General features: G+C 37.7%; 1 protein-coding gene across 2 annotated transcripts in view; it reads left to right on the top strand.

Moving 5' to 3' along the window:
* Window positions 1-21,296, top strand: part of Gpc5 (glypican 5) — a 1,239,739-nt gene that overhangs the window by 227,265 nt on the left and 991,178 nt on the right. For both annotated transcript variants that reach the window (XM_085698195.2, XM_085698197.2), the window contains exon 3: window positions 18,000-18,694. In XM_085698195.2, the coding sequence (XP_085554321.2) occupies window positions 18,000-18,694 (695 nt within the window). The remainder of the gene's footprint in view (window positions 1-17,999; window positions 18,695-21,296) is intronic.

Consider the following 21,296-nt stretch of genomic DNA (forward strand, 5'->3'; position numbering starts at 1 on the left):
TTACTTTCTGTAAGGCTGGATTTGTGGCTATGAATTGTTTAAATTTATTTTTATCCTGGAATATTTTGTTTTCTCCGTTGATAGTGAATGATAGCTTGGCTGGGTATAGTAGTCTGGGTTTGTATCCATGGGCTCTTAGTTTCTGCAGTACCTCTATCCAGGATCTTCTGGCTTTCATGGTTTCCATAGAGAAGTCTGGTGTAAGCCTGATAGGTTTACCTTTATAAGTTACTTGACCTTTTCCCTTTGCAGCTCTTAATATTCTTTCTTTAATCTGTATGTTTTGTGTTTTGATTATTATATGGTGAGGGGATGTTTTTTTCTGATCCAGTCTATTCGGTGTTCTGTATGCTTCTTGAACCTTCATAGGAATATTGTTCTTTAGATTGGGAAAGTTTTCTTCTATAATTTTGTTGAATATATTTTCTGGGCCTTTGATCTGCAGTTCTTCTCCTTCTTCAATCCCTATTATTCCTAGAATTGCTCTTTTTATTGTGTCCCAGATTTCCTGAATGCTTTGTGAAGAGAATTTGTTGGATTTGCCATTTTCTTTGACCAGAGCATTTATTTTCTCTATGGTATCCTCAGAATCTGAGATTCGTTCTTCTATCTCTTGTATTCTATTGGTTATGCTTGATTCTGTAGTCTCCGTTCATTTACCTAGGTTTTCCATATCCAGCCGGTTCTCGGTTTGTGTTTTCTTCATTGCCTCCATTTCAGTTTTCAATTCTTGAACTGTTTCCTTTACCTGTTTGATTGTATTTTCTTGGTTTCTCAGGGTATCATTCATGGATTTACTTATTTCTTCAAACTTTTTGTTATATTTCTCATCCATGTCTATACTCATTTCTTCAAACTTTTTGTTATATTTCTCATCCAATTCTTTAAGGGAGTTATTCATATCCTGTTTAAGGGACTCTATTGCTTTCATAATGGCACCTTTTTCCACTTCTTCTGGGTTAAAGTGTTCAAGTCCTTCTATTGTAGGGTCATTGGGATCTTGTGCTTTCATGTTGTTTTTCAGATTGTTGGGCGAGGTCTTGCCTTGGCGTCTGCCCATCTCTTCCTTCAAATGCTCTCTATTGGAACTTCTGGTACCGGGTCAGGTTCCCTTGTTGGTATATTTCTCTTTTAAAAAAAGCCACAGAGCTCGGCTCGGCCCTCTTGGTTCCGGCGCTTGGTCCTGGCTCCTGCTCCAGCGACTAGGCTCCCTTCCTGACAGTTTATGGTGTATGTAAGTTTTACCCCCCAAAATAAATAACCCCTTAAAACATAACTGGTATGGGATTGATTCACCGTTAAAAACCTAATATCTTTGAAGTATATTTTTCACTTTATACCTCAGGCTGATGAGAAGCATCGGTGGATAAGACTACCTGCTGCCAAGTCTGAACACCATGAGTTAGCTTTTCAGAGCTTACAAAGCACAAAAAAAAGAATAGAAGACTTCAGTTAAGTCCTCTGACTTCCAGATGTGGCCACTGCACATGAATGTACATGCATAAGCACATGTACACAAACATACACAAACTCTATGCATTAAAAATATTTAAAAAATAAAATGAAATTTAGATTTCTCGTGAATTTAGAAAGAAGCAACACAGAGAAACCCCATCTCAAAAAACCAAAAAGAAAAAAAGAAGAAGAAGAAGAATTTCCCCCAGCCTATCCCTAATCTCATAATTGTAACACTCTGTACTTTATACTTTTGACTGTGCTACTGGCGGAGTACTTTGTGGTAATAGTTATGACAGCAGAAATGCATTCTGTAGTGAAACGGACTCCTCCTGGTCTGATTGATTTTGTGCTTTATAACCCATTTCGGTTATCAGAAAGTATTGCAATTTTTCCTCCTGCTATTTGGAAAGAATGTAATAGTCTAAAAGATTGCCTGGCTTCTGCAGGAGTTTCTCCTGTCAGGTAGTCACAGTGTATTTATTAAACTGCCTGGAACTCAGCAGTGGATACTTTCAATTCTTTCTTTCTCTATTTGCTGGCCTGTAAGTTAGAAAGCACTCAAATGGACTCTTGGCAATGTGACCTAGTGAATCTGTGGGGTCATGGTCAAGAACTCTGAAAATCACCATTTCAGATTGCAGTTAGAGTACTTTCCAAAGTTACTGTACACGAGGCATGTGATTGGTAGAACTTATCAGTACTGAGGTTCAGTACATTCAGAGTAATTTTCATATGACTTTGACTTTCATATGGCTTCTTGTGTTATGCACTTAATGTTATAGCTTAACCAGAATAGACAGATGTGGTTTTTAAGATTACCCTGTAAGGAATTTTTCAATAACCATGGCATGACCACAAGGAAGATATAAGAGACTATGATGCACAATAATAAAATGCTTTTGGGAAAAATACCGGCAGACTTTTCTAACACTAAGAAGCACATATAAATTAATGATAATTCTTCAAATGGTATATATGAGTGATAATGCATATGATTATCTAAAATAAGTATGGTAATTGTTGACAAAGATTTCTGTCCTACCCAGTCCCATAGACATTAAGTCCCAAAGAAATATACAGAGGCTTATGTTAATTATAAACTGGTTGGCATATTAGATCAGACTTTCTTATCACTAATTCTTACATCGTACATTAACTCATAATTCTTGTCTGTGTTGACATGTAGCTTGTTACCTTTTATCAGTGAGGCATTCTCATCTTGCATGCCCTGTGGCTGAGTGACAACTGCAGACTGAGCCTTGTCTCTTCCCAGAATTCTCTTATTCTTGTGGCCCTGCCTATGCTTCTTGCCTGGCTACTGGCCAATCAACATTTTATTAAACCAGTGCAATCGTCAAATCTTTACATAGTAGAAGACCATTGTCCCACTGGAGTGACTAAGGAAATTAAACAGTGTAATTAAGAGAAGACACTAGGAGTGTTTAGGCAGAAACTGTCCTTTTGTACATCTGTTGAATGTTAGTGTAAAAAGAAAGACTGAGGTGAGTTTTTATGTAGCAGGAAGGCCTATGTCAATCTAGTTCACACCAGTTTCTTTTCAGTTTAGACTGTCATGTGTTGTACAATGCCATCTTTCCTAGCATCCATCTGTCCTTGCAGGTATGTTTTGAAGATCCCATAATGCACTTGAAATTCTCTTGATAGTCTCAGGTTTATAAGGATTAGATATGGTCCTAGAATAAACCTGCACTTAAATACATTTTAGTACTCGGGTGAGGAAAAGTTGACCGAATGAAAAGTGGAACACTTAAGGTAATAATTATAAAGGATATTTACTGGTGACAAAATAATTGTTGGAAAACAAAGTTAAAGGATAATACTTATGTGAAAATAAGGCTTCCTCAAAAGTGTAGAGGCTTTGAATAGAGGTAGGTGGCAAATGAGAAAGAGTCCAAATTGTTGCATCAGACTTTGAAAGTGATTAGATCTCAAGTAAAGAGGCAAGTCTCAGAGAAAAGTCTCAAAGTGTGATGTAATGAAGAGACACATGACCATGGCAACTCTTACAAAGGAAAACATTTAGTTGGCATTAGCTTAATGTTTTAGAGCTTTAGTCCAGTATTGTCATGAGAAGCATGGCAGCATGCAGGCAGACATAATGCTAGAGAAGGAGCTGAGAGTTCTTACATCTTGACTCACAAGCAACAGGCGGCTTGAGCATATACCTAAGACCTCAAAGCCTACCTCCACAGTGATGCACTTTCTCTAACAAAGTCATGCTTACTCCAACAAAGCCACAACTCCTAATAATGCCATTCCCTTTGGGGGTCATTTTCTTTCAAACCACCACAGAGAGTTTTAAAAATCCAATTTCATTTGACTTTATCCCCATGACCCAAGAAATACTATTCATTTTGCTGAATCTACACCTGGCTTGCAAACATATTTTTCACTACTGACTTGATAAAATGCAAAAGATACATAAAGCATATCTGTTATCTGCATATCAAACATAATGGATATCTCAATAAAGACCACTTTTGCAGTTAAGATAAACTTGAAAATTTAAATAAAAGATGCATTTTTCTCGTGAGAATGACTTTTTCAGACTTATAATGTGACGAATTTTGTCAGCCTTAGAGTTGTCTGTATAACTTGTGTACTAACATTTTTCAAATATCAGTACATGACAGATTTTATCATGAATAATGGAACAATTTATAATGCAAAAAGCAATGGATTTTAATTAACAAAATAAAGAAATTCCATTCCTTGAATTACATATTGCAATTAACCTTGGACAAAGATCTAACATCCTTGTTTTGATATAATGCAAGATAGTGTTAACAACAGTCTTAAATAATGCTAAATATCTGTGTGATGTTGAATTTCTTTTTCATATTTGTTAAGCAATACTACCTACTGTTAGAGATTGCATCAACTATCTCTCATTAAGCCAGGCATTATAGGAATTTACAATGATGCAAAACAATGACAGTTTTCTCACTAAAGTTTTCTTTTTTCTTAATGTACATGTAGACAGTTTTCTTCAGAAAATAAATAATCTATTTACGAGCATTTGAATTTGCCATGTTCCCCTCCCCAGGATTGTTTGAACCTTTATGAGGACTGGCCTGACTGTTAGATGTAGGTCTCACAAAGCTGGCCTTTGATAGCTACCACCTGCTCTTTGTTTTCTGTTCCATGGTAGTGTTAACAGTCTCTGACCCAGGCTTCTGCCATCATCAACTCTACCACTTTTTCTCTACCTCCTCCCTTAAGTTGATTAGTCATTCATTATGCTGATAGAGACTCAAAAATACCTACTTATACTTAAAATTCTAATGCAATTTTACTTTTTGTTTCCTTTTTAGATTGAATAAATATTTAAGTCACATGTATATACAGACACACACTGGTTAGCTTTTACCCTCAACTTGGCACAACATAGATTCCCCTGGAAAGATTAGATTAGCTTCTGGGTATGTCTGTGGGGGATTGTTTCAGTTGTTAGGCAACGCAGCCTACAGTGGTCACATCCATTTCTCTCTGTTCTTGTCTGTGGATGGGGTAAGACTAACTTCTTGGATTCATGCTTTAATTTCCAAACAAACAAACACACACACAATATTCAAAACAATATTCAAACAAAAAATATTCAAAATCTTGAAAAAACAATCCACCAACCCAAAGCAAAAGCAACAAAACCCAAAACCAAATGACAGCAACATCAAAGCTGCTTTCTTTCACAAAGTTGCTTTTGGTCAGGGCGTTTACCATAACAATAGAAACGAAACTGGAAATACATGCATATTTGTATGACTACATATGTACATATAAATACATCTCACTGGGACAAAAGGACTTCAGGCTTCTTAATAAGCTCTAAATAAGAGTTCTGAGATAAAGAGAAAATGCAGAAATATTGAGCTGTATTTGTAGATGAAGAAGTCAGCAATTGGTCATGTCATTTGATATTATAAACGGGGTCTGTCTTAGATACTTTTTTGATGCTATGATGTGATACCATGGCCAAGGCAACTTACTGAAGAAAGACTCTCTTGAAGACATGTTGTGTCAAACAGCTGAGTCCATTATCATTCTGGTGGGAAGCATGGCACCAGGCAGACAGGCAGAGTGCCAGAGCAATCTCTGAGAGCTTGTGTCTTGATCTACAAGCATGAGGCAAAGAGAGCAATATACTGGGAATAGTGTGAGTCAGTGAGACCTCAAAGTCTGCCTCCAGTGCAATCATCTTTTGCAATAACACCACACTTCTTAATCTTCCCCCAAAAGTCTACTAACTATGGATTAAGTGTTTAAATATATGAGCTCATGATAGTCATTCTCATTCAAACCATCACAATCCCTCAGTGGGTAAAGGAGCTGTGTACAAGCCTGGTGATCTAAGAAGGATCTCCAGAACTTATGTAAAGATGGAAGGAGAGAGCGAGCTATTTAAAATTGCTCTTTGATTTCCACACACACGATGTGGCATGCCTCCCACCCACATTATGCACAAACATTCTCACAATACTAAACACAATATTTTTAAAAGTGGTGCTATATTTCTAAAGAAGATGGTATATTTCCAAGACTACTGCTTTTAAATGTTGGCTAAGGAAAGAAATAAATGTTTCATGATTACGGGATGTAGTAAGATCATTGGCTTTGAATTTAAAGGCTAGAGGAAATAGGAGAATCTTAGCTTTCACGAAGTATATATTTCATTTGCTAAGAAAGACTTCCAGAAACCTCTTGAACCAGTTCCATGGCTGAACACATCACTGGATTCTCTTTCCATTTACTTATTTTGCTGTCAGTCTTGGCAACTTGCACACCTAAGAAATGTCAAATGTTTGGATTTCCCACGAGTGTCCAGCAGGATTACTTCTTTTAGCTTATTCAAACGATTTCTATCTTGATCTCATCTCTATTACTCAGTCATCAGTTTATCCATGGAAGAGATGTAGGAATACTGACCCTTCTCAGAAAAACAAAATCATTGACTATGGATTCCCATTTAGTGTTTTTCTTGGTTCTATGATTCCACAGCAAGCTCTTTCTGGAAGCATCTGTACATGACTTCAATTCATGCTCTGTTGTAGATCATTATTTTAAGATATGTTATTCTTGTTTATGCGGTCGAACATGTGTTTAATGATGCAAAGCTGTGCTTTATTCTTTTATGTTGCATTTGTTTAACTCTGTGAAGCTGTGTTACTTTGCTTGTCTGCAACACTTGATGATCTAATAAAGAGCCAATAGCAAGGCAGGAGAATGGATAGGGAGAGCCAGCATGTAGAGAGAATAAAAAGAAGAAATCTGAAAGGAAGAAATCAGAAATCAAGGAGCAAAAATAGGAGGAGGTCATCAGGGGCCAGCCACCCAATTACACTGCGAGAATAAGACTCCACACAAATTTATTTGGAACAGGATGGTGAGCCCCTCAAAGAGCAAAGAGTCAAAGAACTAAAGAAACAAAACAAAACATAAGACAACCAACAACACTGCTCTCTTTCTTGGTTTCATTATTCTGGGGAAGCTCTTACAGGAGCCATCCCCTTGTCAGCTCAGTGGCCAACAGTTGACTTTCCTCATCTCAGCTGACTTGCGGCATTTGACATGAGATATGGAAGAAAACTTTCCTGCCCTTGACTCCAGGGATACTCTCCTCTCTCTAATTTTTTTGTTCCTTTTTTGTTTGTTTTATAGTTTTGTTGTTTTGTTTTTTACTTTATTGACTTCTGTTCTCTTTCTACTTTCCAGTAATTCATATTTTTCTTAATCTCATTTTTTGCCTATTTTTTAATTCATCTAGTACCATGACTTTGCTCTCTCTACTACCCAAATTTGTACTAACAGCTTCGACTTCTCAATTCAAGCTTTTCTTGTTTTCCTTCAATATACACCACTAAACATTTCCATTTCTGACTGGCATTTCAATCTTAATCTTGAATTTCTAACTTTAACATGATGTGCCATAGTCTGGCCTGTAAATAGTAACAATGTGAACCCAACTGCTCAGGCCTACGTTCCAGAATATGTTTTTCTTTATCTCTTTTTCTTATACTCCTCAAAACAGCAGCAAATGCTTTGAACTACTTTTCACTATGACTAATGTGATCGTATATACACATATGTCCAGCATATAAATGTGTGTCACCCAGATTTCTATTTAATTAGGATTGTATCTTCCCATTGCCTTGGTTCTAGTGGTCTATACTTCGGCCACATACTACTGTAATCCATTAAGACACAAAGCATGGCATTTTGCTCTTCTATAAAAAGTTCTCTGGTAGCTTCACATTGCTCATCTATGATCTTTACCCTTCATAATCATCTTATATTGGTATGAATTTTAGTTTATTGATGCAAGTTTAATATACTTTTTGTATATTTGTCAATTTTGGTATACTTTACATTTTTCTCTTGTTTAAGGTACTATGTTTATGCAGCTCATTAAAATGTAATGTATAGTTAAAATACAAATTAATAGTTATCTATAATAGTCAAACTTGCAGTCATGTTTCTTAGGTTTTTAAATATGCAGAGATATATTTCAGATAGATAGGTAATCTCCAAACACTTCAAAGACCTAAAGAATATGTTATTTAAAAAGTTTTATGAGCTTAGACTTTTCTCAGTGAGACACATCTGCTCCTGATTGTAGTAAGGGGCTGCGGGCAGGCCTGCTTTTCATCCTGCCCAGCTCCCGCACGGCTAGCTTAGCCCCAGAAATAATAACACATAAGTTGTATTCATTTAAATACTGCCTGGCCCATTATCTCTAGAGAGTTAGTTACTGGCTAACTCTCACATCTTGATTAATCCATTTCTAATAATCTGTATAGCACCACGAGGTGTGGCTTACCGGGAAAGATTCAGCATGTCTAACCTGGTGGTTGGCTCCATGGCATCTGCCTCATAGCCCTCTTCCCAGCATTCTGTTCTGTTTACTCTGCCTACCCAATTTTCTGTCCTATCAAGGGGCCAAGGCAGTCTCTTTATTGACCAATGAAAATAACACAATAGACAGATAACCCTCCTCCATCATTTCCCCTTTTTCTGTTTAAACAAAAAAGAAAGGCTTTCATTTTAACATAGTAAAATTACATATAACAAAACAGTTATCAAACAAGAATTACAGTCACAATATTTATAACAATATTTTTATCATAATAACGGAAAGCTATAACTATGACTATCCATTCTTCAACTCCATCAAAGACTCCAGAAGGATATAATATTACCTAAGTAAACAAGAAGTAAGCAACTTCCAAAACTCTAGAAATGACAGAGACATCTCGCTGCCTGGACAGTCACCCAAAGTTCCTCTGTATCGTTGGGGCACCCATCTTCGGCCTTCAGGCCCATAATATCCAGAGACATTTCCATGAAGCAGGAAATTTCAAAGGTAGTTCAGTCACTATCTGCTGTGTACTGCAGAATGTCTCGCAGACTCTTTCATGAATCAAGAACCTCGAAAGATCATCTCACCTTTAGGCAAGTTCAGCAGTCCTCTCTCTGTGGGTTCTTTGTGTCCAGTTTATACAACAGTCCAGGCAAGAGCAGTTTCTTGCCCAAATGGCTAACCAACTCCATAAGGAGCCTCTTCGATGCCTATCTTCCTCTTGAAGTAGATTGGTGCTGCCAGGAGCAGACGTGTCTTATTGTACTAAGTTATTAAAACATTAAATGCCATGTTCTGTAGTCTTTGAAAGATATGAAGAATGAATGTCTCTCTGAAATATATCTATGCACATCTAGAAAATCAAACTAACATTACTACAAGCTTGACTATTATCGATGATTATCCATTAACAACCTATATTTTTAATTATACATTGCATTTTTAAATGAACTACACAATCACAATACCTCAATCAAGATCAGAAATATATATACATATAACAAAATTGACCTTAAAATCTATACCAATGAAATTATTCATATCTATATCATATCCCCCTTTAAATGTAAAAGAACATTTATAAACAATATTTGGGAATATGGACGTAGTTATTTCTCTCCAAACTTCTTCCTACTGTATAGGGGTGCTGTTAATCAGGTCTTTCATGGTAAAACCTGTCTGCCAGGTTCATCTCAGTTGGCAGTTGAGTGAAGTAATTTCTTGAGGGTGTTCACAGCAACTTTTCAGGAGGACATGGTCTATCATACCATATTGGGATAGAAGCAATCCACAGGGTCTCATCCTCTGTGAAAACAAAAGAAGGACCTCCTTTCCAAAGCATCATATTCTTAGAACCAAATTCTGAAGTCAAGGTATTTTCAAAATATCTATCTTGGATTAGTTCAGCAGCATTTATAAACATATAGTAGTTTGTAAGTAGCCATATGTAGTATGAGGGCCGGCTTGTTGGGGTTTCTGTCCCACCTGGTACCCCACAGGTGGCAAATCCCAAAGAAAATCACACACAGGACTCCATAAGGTTATAAACTGATTGGCCCATTAGGTTAGGCTACTTATTAGTTCTTATGACATATCTTAACCCATTATTCTGATCTATGTTAGCCATAAGGCTTGGTACCTTTTTCAGCTGTCAGCTTACATGTTGCTCTTCAGTGGTCTGTGCAGGAATGACAGAGGAACCTCCTTGCTTCCCAGAATTCTCCTGTTCTCATTGCATCACCTCTACTTCCTGTCTGGTTTTCCCGCCTATACTGCTTGCCTGGCCAGTCAGCGTTTTATTAAAATATGATTGACAGAATACAGACAATTCTCCCGCATCACCTGATGGCACCAATTACTTCAAGAAGATGATGGACAACTCCTTATGAAGTTTGCTCTCAATGTGACAAGACTAGCCATTTGGGCAAGAAGCTGCTTTTGTCTGAACTGATTGACACTATGTTGTATAAACTGGACATACAGGACCCACAGGAAAATGACTGCTGAAATTGTCAAAACAAGGTGGGACAGTCTTTCAGGGTTCCTGCTTCATGGAAGAGTCTGCCAGAAATTACACAGGACACAGAGGAAAATGTCTGACAAACTGCCAATATCGGTGGGACAGTTTCAAATTTCTTGCTTCACAGAGAAATCTGCCAGATACTCTGGGCCTGTTGGCTGCAGATGGATGCCCCAACATTACGAAAGAATGTTGAATGACTGTCCAGCCAGCCAGATATCTCTATCACTTCTAGAGTTTCGGAAGTTGTTTACAATTCACTTCTTAGTTACTTAGGTAGTATTATATCCTTCTGGGTACTATGATGGAACTGAAGACTAGATACTTATAATTGTAGTTTTCCTTAGTTGTGATAAATGATAAATAAAACTTAAGATTTACAAAGATAGGATAGATTATAGAGTATTTTCATTTATTTTGTCAAGTACAAAGTAGACTAAATATTACAGCTATAATTATTGCTTGTTACCTGTTTTGTTATACATAATTTTACAATGTTAAAGTTAAATCCTTCTGTTTTAATTAGACAAAAAATGGCAGACGATGTTGGATGCCATTCTGTATGGTGTGAATATGTTTTATTAACATTGGTTAATAAAAAATATGATTTGGCCAATAACCAGGCAGAATAGAGTCAGGCAGGCAACCCAAGAAAAGATAAAGGAAAAATGAAGGCAGAGTCAGGGGGGTGCCAGCAGACAGCAGAGAAGCAAGACATGAGATAACAAGACTCAAGTCTCATGGGAAACTATAAAATAATAGAAATAGGTTAATAAGTTTGTAAGAGCTAGTTAATAATAAGCCTGAGCTAATAGGCAAAACAGTAATTAATATAAGTTTCTGTGTGATTACCCAAGATTGGGAGACCTGGAGAGAAACCCCCTCTGTTTACAAATGTGTGAAGTGGTTGTTTGTGTATACACACAGATACACACACACACACACACACACAGAGAGAGAGAGAGAGAGAGAGAAAGAGAGATGTTCATTTGACCCTGATTTTAACTATTATATAAGTGCTTTATTAAGTAATTTTTTTACTAGAATCTATATTAACTTTCAGGACATAAATGAATGCAGAACTGTGTTAGAAGTAAGGCTTTCATGGTTTCTATAGAGAAGTCTGGTGTAAGCCTGATAGGTTTACCTTTATAAGTTACTTTACCTTTTTCCTTTGCAGCTCTTTATATTCTTTCTTTAATCTGTATGTTTTGTGTTTTGATTATTATATGGCGAGGGGATGTTTTTTTTTTTTTGATCCAGTCTATTCGGTGTTCTGTATGCTTCTTGAACCTTCATAGGAATATTGTTCTTTAGATTGGGAAAGTTTTCTGAGGACGTGAGCAAAGAAGGCAAGACCAGAGGGAACCTTCATCCGACGATGGATGGCGATACAGATGGAGACCCACATTGGAGCACCGGACTGAGCCCTCCAAGGTCCAAATGAGGAGCAGAAGGAGGAAGAAAATGAAAAAGGAAATCAGGACCAGGAGGGGTGCGATCACCCACTGATACAAGGGGACTGATCTAATGAGAATTCACCAAGGCCAGTTGGACTGGAACTGAACAAGCACGTGATCCAACCAGATTCTCTGAATGTGGCTGGCCCGGAGTCTTTCTGAAAAGCCATTGACAATGACACTGGGGCTTGTTTCCTCTGCATATGCTGGATTTTTGGGATCCAGTCTGTTTGGATACTCACCTTCCTGGACCTGGAGGGAGCGGGGAGGGACTTGAACTTCCCACAGGGCAGGAAACCCTGACTGCTCTTAGGGATGGAGAGGGAGGAGAAGAGGGAGTGGGGGGAGTGGGAGAGTGTTGGGAGGAGGGGCGGAAATGGAAACTTTTATAATTTAATAAACTTTGAAAAAAAAAAGAAGTAAGGGTAATGCACTGTGATGACCAAATTAAAAAAAAATGAGGGAAATAAAGGAAGAAAAGTTGAAAAAGAATTTTTGCGTGCTGTGCTTGTCTTAGTAGCATAGATTAATGACCACTATGCTAATTCATAGTGATGCAGATTAATATCCCAGTCACTGTTTATTTATACAGATGACTAATTTCTGAAGAATTATATTACAAATCATAATGCAGAGCATTTAAATGTCATTAAATCAATATTCCAGAGAACATTTATTACACATTCTACTTTCCTGAAAAACTTAAAGAAATATGAGAATGGAAGAACAGATACATCAGAAACGTTTCCAAGCTGGGGAAATAAGTATTTGCTGTGGTATTATGTGAGTTTGTGTCCCAAGCCACATGTTGGGATGACATTTGTCAGTGTCCAGCATCGAAAAGTTCGTGCATTTCAGGGTGGGGGCATGTGGATTAGAAGTGTTAGGCAGGGTAGACAGAGATACAAAAGAAATACTGAGACATAGGATAGTGCTGGGAGGGCAACTCACTGAATGCTGAATGATGAATCCACCCGTGTTTTTTCTACATGCTTATATACTTCCCTCCAAAAGGAGATGAGGGAGGCCAGAGACTACATTCACATGATATAACGAGAAGACTAAGTGTCCCGTAGGCGGTTACACCCTGGAACCTCCTAATAATCTCCTTTGAAGGAGCAGAAATAGCAAGGAGAAACAGATCCACCCTCTATACTCAAAATACTAATTAACCCCACCCTATGTCAGGATCTATTGTTTGTAGCCACACCTGTTGTCAACAACATTGAAAGAGCAAAAATAAGCCAAATTCTAACCTTCAGTCAAGGTAGAACAGGCTCTCATCTGTCGGCCTCTTCAAGTTTATATCACAACAGTGTACCTTTGGTGGTCTTCAGAAGTTTAAAAGAATTATTAAATGTGGTACATTTAAAATCATTGGAATGCATTTTCTAAAGATTGAGATAGAGTTAAAATTTATTTTAATATATGCATGATAAAGCTATTGAGAAATTATTCTTAAATTCTATCCATCTGTTTGTCTCTCTAAAATGTAACGAATGGGATGCATAGCATTGGGCACACAGGAGCTTGGTAGTAGCTGAGTAGTCATGAAAGTTTTGTTTCAGTTACATATTCTGTGACTTGAAAACTCTGGTGTGCAAAGAAAATCACTCTGAAAATACCTCTCTGCCCTAAATGTACCTGCTAAGCCTCAGATGCTTATCCATGGCTGATGTGGTTTTATTTCTTCCCATGTCTCTTTGCTGTAGCTGGGGAGAGCTGCAGTCTTACCATGGAAATAACACTTCATAGTTTTTTTTTTTTTTAGCTTGCTTATAGACTTAAGAAAGTAAAATGTAATTAGACCCAGAAATTGCCTGTTCATGTCCTACTCGAGATGGTGTTGAAACTCTTGTTTCATGATTGTTACCTATGGAGTCAATTTATCATTGAAATAATAAAAGCCCCATGGAGATAACATTTCTCTTGCTGCCAAAAGTCACTCGCATAGGAGTCTTTATTGACTTTTCAATTTATTAAATTTAGTTTTTTTTTCAATAGCACCTGACTTTTAGTCTTTAATTTGAATTTAAATTCTTAATTTACATGTCAGCAATTATTTGCATGTAGGATAAAATACTTTTGTTGGGCATGGAGACTGGGAAGCCTGAAGTAAAGTTTCTTTACTTATGTTTTACCATGCAGTTATCACAGAATGCTAATGCCTATAACTGATATAGGTGCTCATGAACTCCAGATATTCAAATACACATCTCTGTGAGATTACACACAAATGGTTTTATGTCTGGATAAGTGTATTTTTTTCATAAATCCAGGAGGTATTATATTTTCAAGAAAACTGTAATTTGATTGCTACCTTTGCTCCTTTTCACCACTTGACATGAACGAGGAAGCGAGACCTGACTGTGGCTTACCAGATTACATCACAATATCACTGGAAGGAGATGCCCCCTGAAATACTGAACAGCAAACACAGAGAGGAAGGATTGGGGGTAATTTGTTCGCTGAGTTGTAGTTGTTTTTTTTTTTTTTTTTTTTCACTCTTTGGGGTCCTGCCACCCAACTCTCAAATAAATTTACCTATTCTTATTCTGACTTCTAAATGCCACAGCCTACTTGGCTTGTTTCTAGCCAGCTTTAAAAAATTATCCAGTCTACATTTTGCCTCTGGGTTTTTAACTCTTTTTTTATTCTATATCCCATTTTTTTCCATCTTTCCTTCATTTCTCCACTCTCTCCCTCGTCTCTTATTCTTCTATTTATTCTCTTTGCCTGCAAGTCTCACCTTTTTCTCTCTCCTGCCTTCTTTTGGCCAATCAGCACTTTATTAGACCAATCATGTGTTTTAATTAGGCACAGTAACACAGCTTCAGAATTAAGCAAATGTAACATAAGAGAATGCAACATGTCTTTAAGTAATATTTCAGAGGTCTAAGCTCTTTAAGCAAATGTGGGCTAATGTTTATTTATTTTTTCATGGTTCATTCCAACGGATAGTACCAGGATGGAAAGATATGGCTTGCGTTGCATCAATGTAGATTTCTCAAATGAAATAAAGTATTGTAATGTGACATGAACCTTATTCTTCACAATGAAGTCACTAGACAAATTATTCAGCACCTAACTCACCTTCTGTTCACACTGATACAAATTCCTTTGCATAGCAGCAAGTGGTCTGTTACATGTCAATTACTTTTAAAGTTAAAAGGCTTTCTAATACCAATGTCAACTCTAAAAGGAAAGTGTTAACACCAGTTGATAGGGACCTTGGGGAAAGGTTGAAGAGGGGAGGAGAGAGGCAGGGAGGGGAGCAGAGAAAAATGTAAAGCTCAATAAAAATCAATAAAAAAATCTTAATTTTGTAAATTTTAAGTTAATATCCAGAACTAATTTTTATAACCTCATCTCAAGCTTACCCAACTCTAGAAAAAAAAAGACAAAGATCATAGAAGGGGTTGGGTTTTTAAGCTGTTTTGTTTTGAGGCAGGATTTCCTGTCTAACCCAAAGGGCCTGGTGCTTGGCATTTAGAAAAGACCAACTTCAAACTCATGATCCTCCTCTCTGAGGCCTTGTTTACTGTGTTTTTAAGTACCAGCATAGTCAGCTGAGGTTTTTCATTTTTAAGTATATTTTTATAGTTTAAACTGTTCGGAGACTTTGCTACAGTCACAGAGTGTGTTTATCCCAATGGCTTTAAATACTGGACGTAACACAAGCCAATCAAAATAAGTCCCTATGTTGTGGTGCATTAGTAACAGGGTGACAAACTAACTCAAAAACAACTTCAAAATTCCATTTTGTTTAGACATTTAGAAAATAATAATCAGGTCAAACGGAACCCAGGCTAACATAAAATGCAATCAGGATTGTGTGCTTTGTTGATAGATTTATTTTTTAATTGCACACTCAAAGTTAGTTTAAAGTTAGTTTGTTGTCAATAGTACAGAGTGAATCCAGTGAAAAAATAATATTTCGATGTATACATTTATCATTATGCTCTAATAAATACGTTCTCTTTAATGTTGTTTTCATAAAGTAAGTTATTGTGCAAAATATATAGTTATACATATCCACCAGTAAATTTTATATAGTCTTAGGTCACTAGCTATAAATGGATGATGTTAGCATTTGTAAATAAACAGTTCATATATTTTTACTTCTGGCTACTAAAAACAGTCACACACCTGAGCATCATTTAGAGTTGTCAGAAAAAGAACAGGACATTTGTATTGCCAGGATTAACAGTGTTCAAATGCCATTCAACTGAGAGTCCTATGGCTGGTGTCAGTTACCTGAATACATTCATAGCTTACCTTAAAACTTATGTGTGAAAAGTATATTGGAATACATGTGAAATTGGGGTGTCTTTTTATCTAGTCTCATTTATTTTAAAAAATCTATTAACTTGTAATCATTGGTGTTTATATACTAATGGTATATATAACTGTTTGCGACTTATATCATAATTATTTTCCACACACAAGCAAATGAATAAAGAGGGCCAATGCTATCGAGCAAGGGAGAAACTTAGATGCTTTTTTTCTTGTTCAAGCCGCAAGTTCAGTGTGGCTGTCACAGTCATTCCGTGGCTCCGGGAAAGCTGCATCCTGGTTGAGATGCAGCTGGAGAGGTGGACTGTCTTCCTGGGACACTTGCCGACTCTTTCTAAGAGCAGAGAGCACATGCTATCCTTATTGGCCATTGCAGTGTCTGGCCATGTGGGAATCACTTGAGCTGCATGATAAACAGAGGTTGCTGGACTAAGACAGATCCCTGAAGTGGTCTTACAGCCTGCATTTGCCTTCACATAGACCAGTGATTTGGTCAGTTGTGGAACCGGGTATTAATGGTTCCTCCCAACCCACTTTCATTCTCTCTCATCACCGAGTTGCTAGAATATATTTGATATCTGAATATGAATAGTAGAGCCTCATTAGCAATCTAAAGCTTGTCGGCATCTGACTGAGGAAACACAGAGGGGCAGTGCTCTTTCAAAGCAGTTATCTTTGATTGCAGGGCAGACATACCCTGATATTTCACACTGAGGTCCGGAATGCAATGTCAGCCAGTCTCAGAGAAATTCAGAATACACTTCATTGTATTCTTCTTTTCTCTAGAAGACACTACTGCGCAGTCACGGTTCTGCTTTCCCAGTCACTCCTTGTCTATTTGTTTTTCGTGATTTCCTTTTTAATTTTTCTCCATCTATTTTATAGAATACTCAAGCAGTGATTTGATTACTGAATTATGACGGTGGCCTTTTACAACCTAATTAAAAATAACTATGAGGTTGTTGCTATGGGAGATAATTTTATTGGATATACTTTATAATTAATTATATATCGATATAGTCAAGTGTCATTAATTAGTCTAATTATAAGATGTAATCACTAGGATAGTCGTGGCGGTTCACTGCTGTCTAATAGTCAGGGTTTGGAATTTTGTTTGATCTCAATGACTACTCCAATCCCTTCCTTTTAGATTATTCTCCCTTTCTTTGTGGACATATTAGATTTTCTTAGCTAGTTCTAGAGCATCAGCTACTTAGGTAACAAATAAAATATCCTAAAGACAGCCTTTTAAAGAAAAAATGAACAACAACAAAGTATAATAGATAAGAAGGTTCCAAACTACTGTCTCACTGCTTAACAAGACATGACAATATACATGAAGTATGGTAGTGGCATATTTTAACTATGTTTAAGTTTGAAAATATTAAAAGATCTATGGACTATCAGGCTGTTCTTTTGGTGTCTACCTGCTTTAGGTGTAAGTCACATGTAACCTACAAACTTTCATTTTTAAAATAAAAGTAAGATGGGAAAAATATGAGAATACAGAAACCGGAAATAAGTATTAAATGTTGTCACGTTTATAAGTATTGACTTGGATATAAAAGAAAATAAACTTCTGATCAGTAGGTTATGAATAGCTATGTAATAAAATTAGTCAGACACTACCTCTCTGTATAACTTACCTTTGGTTTCTGCACTGTTTAGCTGGCTTAGACAGTAGGAAATGCATTTCTAGAAAATGTTTGTGTTGTGTCTATTGGCAATATCATGTGGCCACTCTCCTTGGAAAAATCAGTTTGGCAGACTGTGCATCAGAGTTTATCTTGGACTAATTATGATGTCTTATGTTCATTTGTTACATGTGGCAGATGGACAGATGTCTTGATATGAGTACTAAGTCTTTTGCTTTACCTTCACTGTGTTACAGAGACCCTGGAAACCCTCATCCGGCAAGCAGAGAATTACACCAGCATCCTTTTCTGCAACACCTACAGGAACATGGCCTTGGAGGCTGCCGCTTCCATTCAGGAGTTTTTCACTGATGTAGGGCTCTATTTATTTGGCGCAGATGTTAATCCTGAAGAATTTGTAAATAGATTTTTTGACAATCTTTTCCCTCTGGTCTACAACCATCTCATAAACCCTGGTGTGACTGACAGTTCTCCCCAATACTCAGAATGCATCCGAATGGCCCGCCAGAATGTTAGTCCGTTTGGCAATATCCCCAGAAGAGTCATGGGCCAGATGGGGAGGTCCTTGTTGCCCAGCCGCACATTTCTACAGGCGCTTAATCTGGGCATCGAAGTCATTAACACCACGGACCATATGCACTTCTCCAAGGAATGCAGCCGAGCCCTCCTGAGGATGCAGTATTGCCCGCACTGCCAGAGTCTCATGCTCAGTAAGCCCTGTATGGGGTACTGCCTCAATGTCGTCAGGGGCTGCCTGGCCCACATGACAGAGCTCAATCCACACTGGCATGCTTACATCCGGTCCTTGGAAGAACTCTCAGATGCCATGCATGGGACCTACGACGTTGAGCACGTGCTCCTGAACTTCCACCTGTTTGTGAATGATGCTGTGCTGCAGGCGCAACTCAGCGGACAGAAGCTACTGGACCAGGTGAGCTGCCTCTCTGTGCCTCCCACCTCATTTCCTGGAATGCAAAGACTAGGCAGGTTGCACCCCAAATTTTGTGACATTTCATTTTCATATTCTTCACATTCTTATCAGCATAATGAATCTGTTCTCTAAGAAATAGTTGCAAGATGAGTGGATAGACATTCTATCTATTTATGCCAAAACTTCGAACAGCAAAAACAATATTTTACCCACTAAAGTAGACAGTTTTTCGAATGGTTCAGTGATCCTGGGAGAGATCAAGCTTAAATCAGGAACAACATCGATTTGAGTTAGAATGCAAAATTAACTAGCAACGTGAAAGGAGGTGAGAGTTTAAGTCTCTGGTCCTTAATCCCCTCCTTGCTAAGAAGACAGCCCTGCAGATGTCTCCCGCAGCATCCCGTTTTGAGAAGGCATTATTTATGCAAACTGTCTGTCGAGCACCTGTATGTAAAAAGACAGGCTGCCGTCGTCGGACTGCTGTTGATAAGAGGTTTCTAACTTCCTAGCTTTAGAATGGGAAAACACTGCTTCTGCATCCGTGAAGTTAAGGCTTGATACCTCGGTGAGCAGAAGCGTTTCTTAGGATTTTGACAAAGTGGCGGAGTGACAGCTAGTGAAAACCTGAGCTGGGCCCTCTCTTGTTTGATTTCTAGCAAAATAAGAATCTTTCGCGACAAAACCATCAAGTAAGGGGTGCTAGAGTTTTCTCTCTCTCCAGCTTCCTGCGGAGCTCTTTAAAAATATTCTCAGGCTCCTTCGGTAAAGCTGCTCATGTTTCATAGAGTGAAGTGGGATGTGCTGGGAATGTTTCTCCTGAAATAAAACGAATACTCTCTAGTACCAAGACAATCCATCTTCCTGCAGTGACATTGATTTACTGACTTAACAAATATTCTCATCACGAGGTCTGTATGTCAACTCTTCATTTCTGGTAGAAGGTGGACTTGAAAATGTTTGGGTTTTACTACTACCTTCCAGTTCTTTTGCCTTTGTGAGCTGCTCCGGGGCCTTTAGTAAACTAGAAATAGCGCCCTCTGGTGGCTGCGATGTAAGCGTGTGGCATTCACTGGATTTCAACCCCCAGATTTTTTATTTTGCCATTTTACAACTAGTGTTCAAAATAATAGGTTTCATTATAACATTTTCATGTAACAATCACTGTGTCTTTTCCGTATTCACCTTCTAATGCCTTCGCTCTTTATCTTTTCTCAATTTGATATAAATAAATCTCATTTCTTGGTCTTTTCTCCTCAATTTATGTCAATCAACTACAGCATAGACTTCTAAAAGAACTTATCGCACCAAAAAATTAATAGTTTCAAAATTTAAACAGTAAATATAATATCTATATTATGATGACGAATGTGTCCAGAGGAAATATATGTACTATAATCTGAGATCAACTCTATAATTAGTGTTTTCAGTTTTTTCTTTCTGTTTTAATTTTTTTACTGATTTTATTGAGTTATATATTTTCCTCTGCTCCCCTTCCTTCCTTCCCCCTTCTGTTTTATTATTTTTATGTATCTGAGCATTTGCCTGCACATGTATCTATGTAGTATGAGTGTGACTGATGTCCACAGAAGTCAGAAGAGGTCCCTGGACATAATAGATGTAGTGAGCCTGCCATGTGGGTCCTAGATGAGAGCCCAGTTCTCCAAGAGAAACAAGTGCTTTTCACCTCTGAGTCATCCCTCCAGGCCTCAGAGTTTAATTTTGGTTTGTGGTATGCTGGTTAAAACTTTGGGCCAGGGATTTCCGATGTATGTAAGAGAATTGATGTTTCAGGTCCCCTGTGCTATGCATTTTTGAGAACCACAGTACCTTTTTGTATTTTAAAGATCCATCACCTTTAAATTTATCTATTTCTCCTCTTTCAAAGGCTGAAATAACATAGAACTTCAGTGGACACACAGGCATGATTTTAAACCTAGCAGTGTCTACCCACAGCCTAGGCAAACTGTTCACAGTGCTCTATCTGAATGTGGCTTGTACGGCAAGGACGGTAGGGGTGGATTAAGTGGGATAACATTGGTCAGTCACTGGAGCTGGATTTGTGGCTACCTGCTATTTTCTTTCCCTATTCCAAGGTCAGCCCTGGTCAATCCTCGGTTAAACTGGTTAAACTTAGCAGTTGTACCACTATTGCAAATGTGGGTACAACTTTTTTGGGCAGGTGGTTTTTGTTATATAATTCTCACATGCGTAAAACCATTGCTAACTATTTTACTACTGTAGTCCACATGGTATCTTCTGTCATCTGAAAGCAAACTCAACTCTATTTCAAATTATTAGTATCAGGTTTGTGTTCTAAGAATCCATTTTAAAGAAAGCTTTCATACCATGAAATTCTCAGGGAACATTACAGAAAAGATGATGAGAAGTGTAGGCAAGTCGAAGAACCGGGCCAAGAGTTACAAAGGACACTGAAGTTATGAACTCACAGCACTGCGGCTTGTAGGATTTGCCTTGTCCACAATTACACCCCTCTATGTCTCTCTCTTTCATTCTCTTTAATCTGTTTAGTAATTAGATTTGCCTTTTGACAGTTTCACACAATAAGGAATCCTGAGCGTTCTTACCGCTGCCCTCACTCATC

Source organism: Myodes glareolus, chromosome 12 (genome assembly GCF_982192425.1).
Source record: "Myodes glareolus chromosome 12, mMyoGla1.1, whole genome shotgun sequence".
NCBI lineage: Eukaryota > Metazoa > Chordata > Mammalia > Rodentia > Cricetidae > Myodes > Myodes glareolus.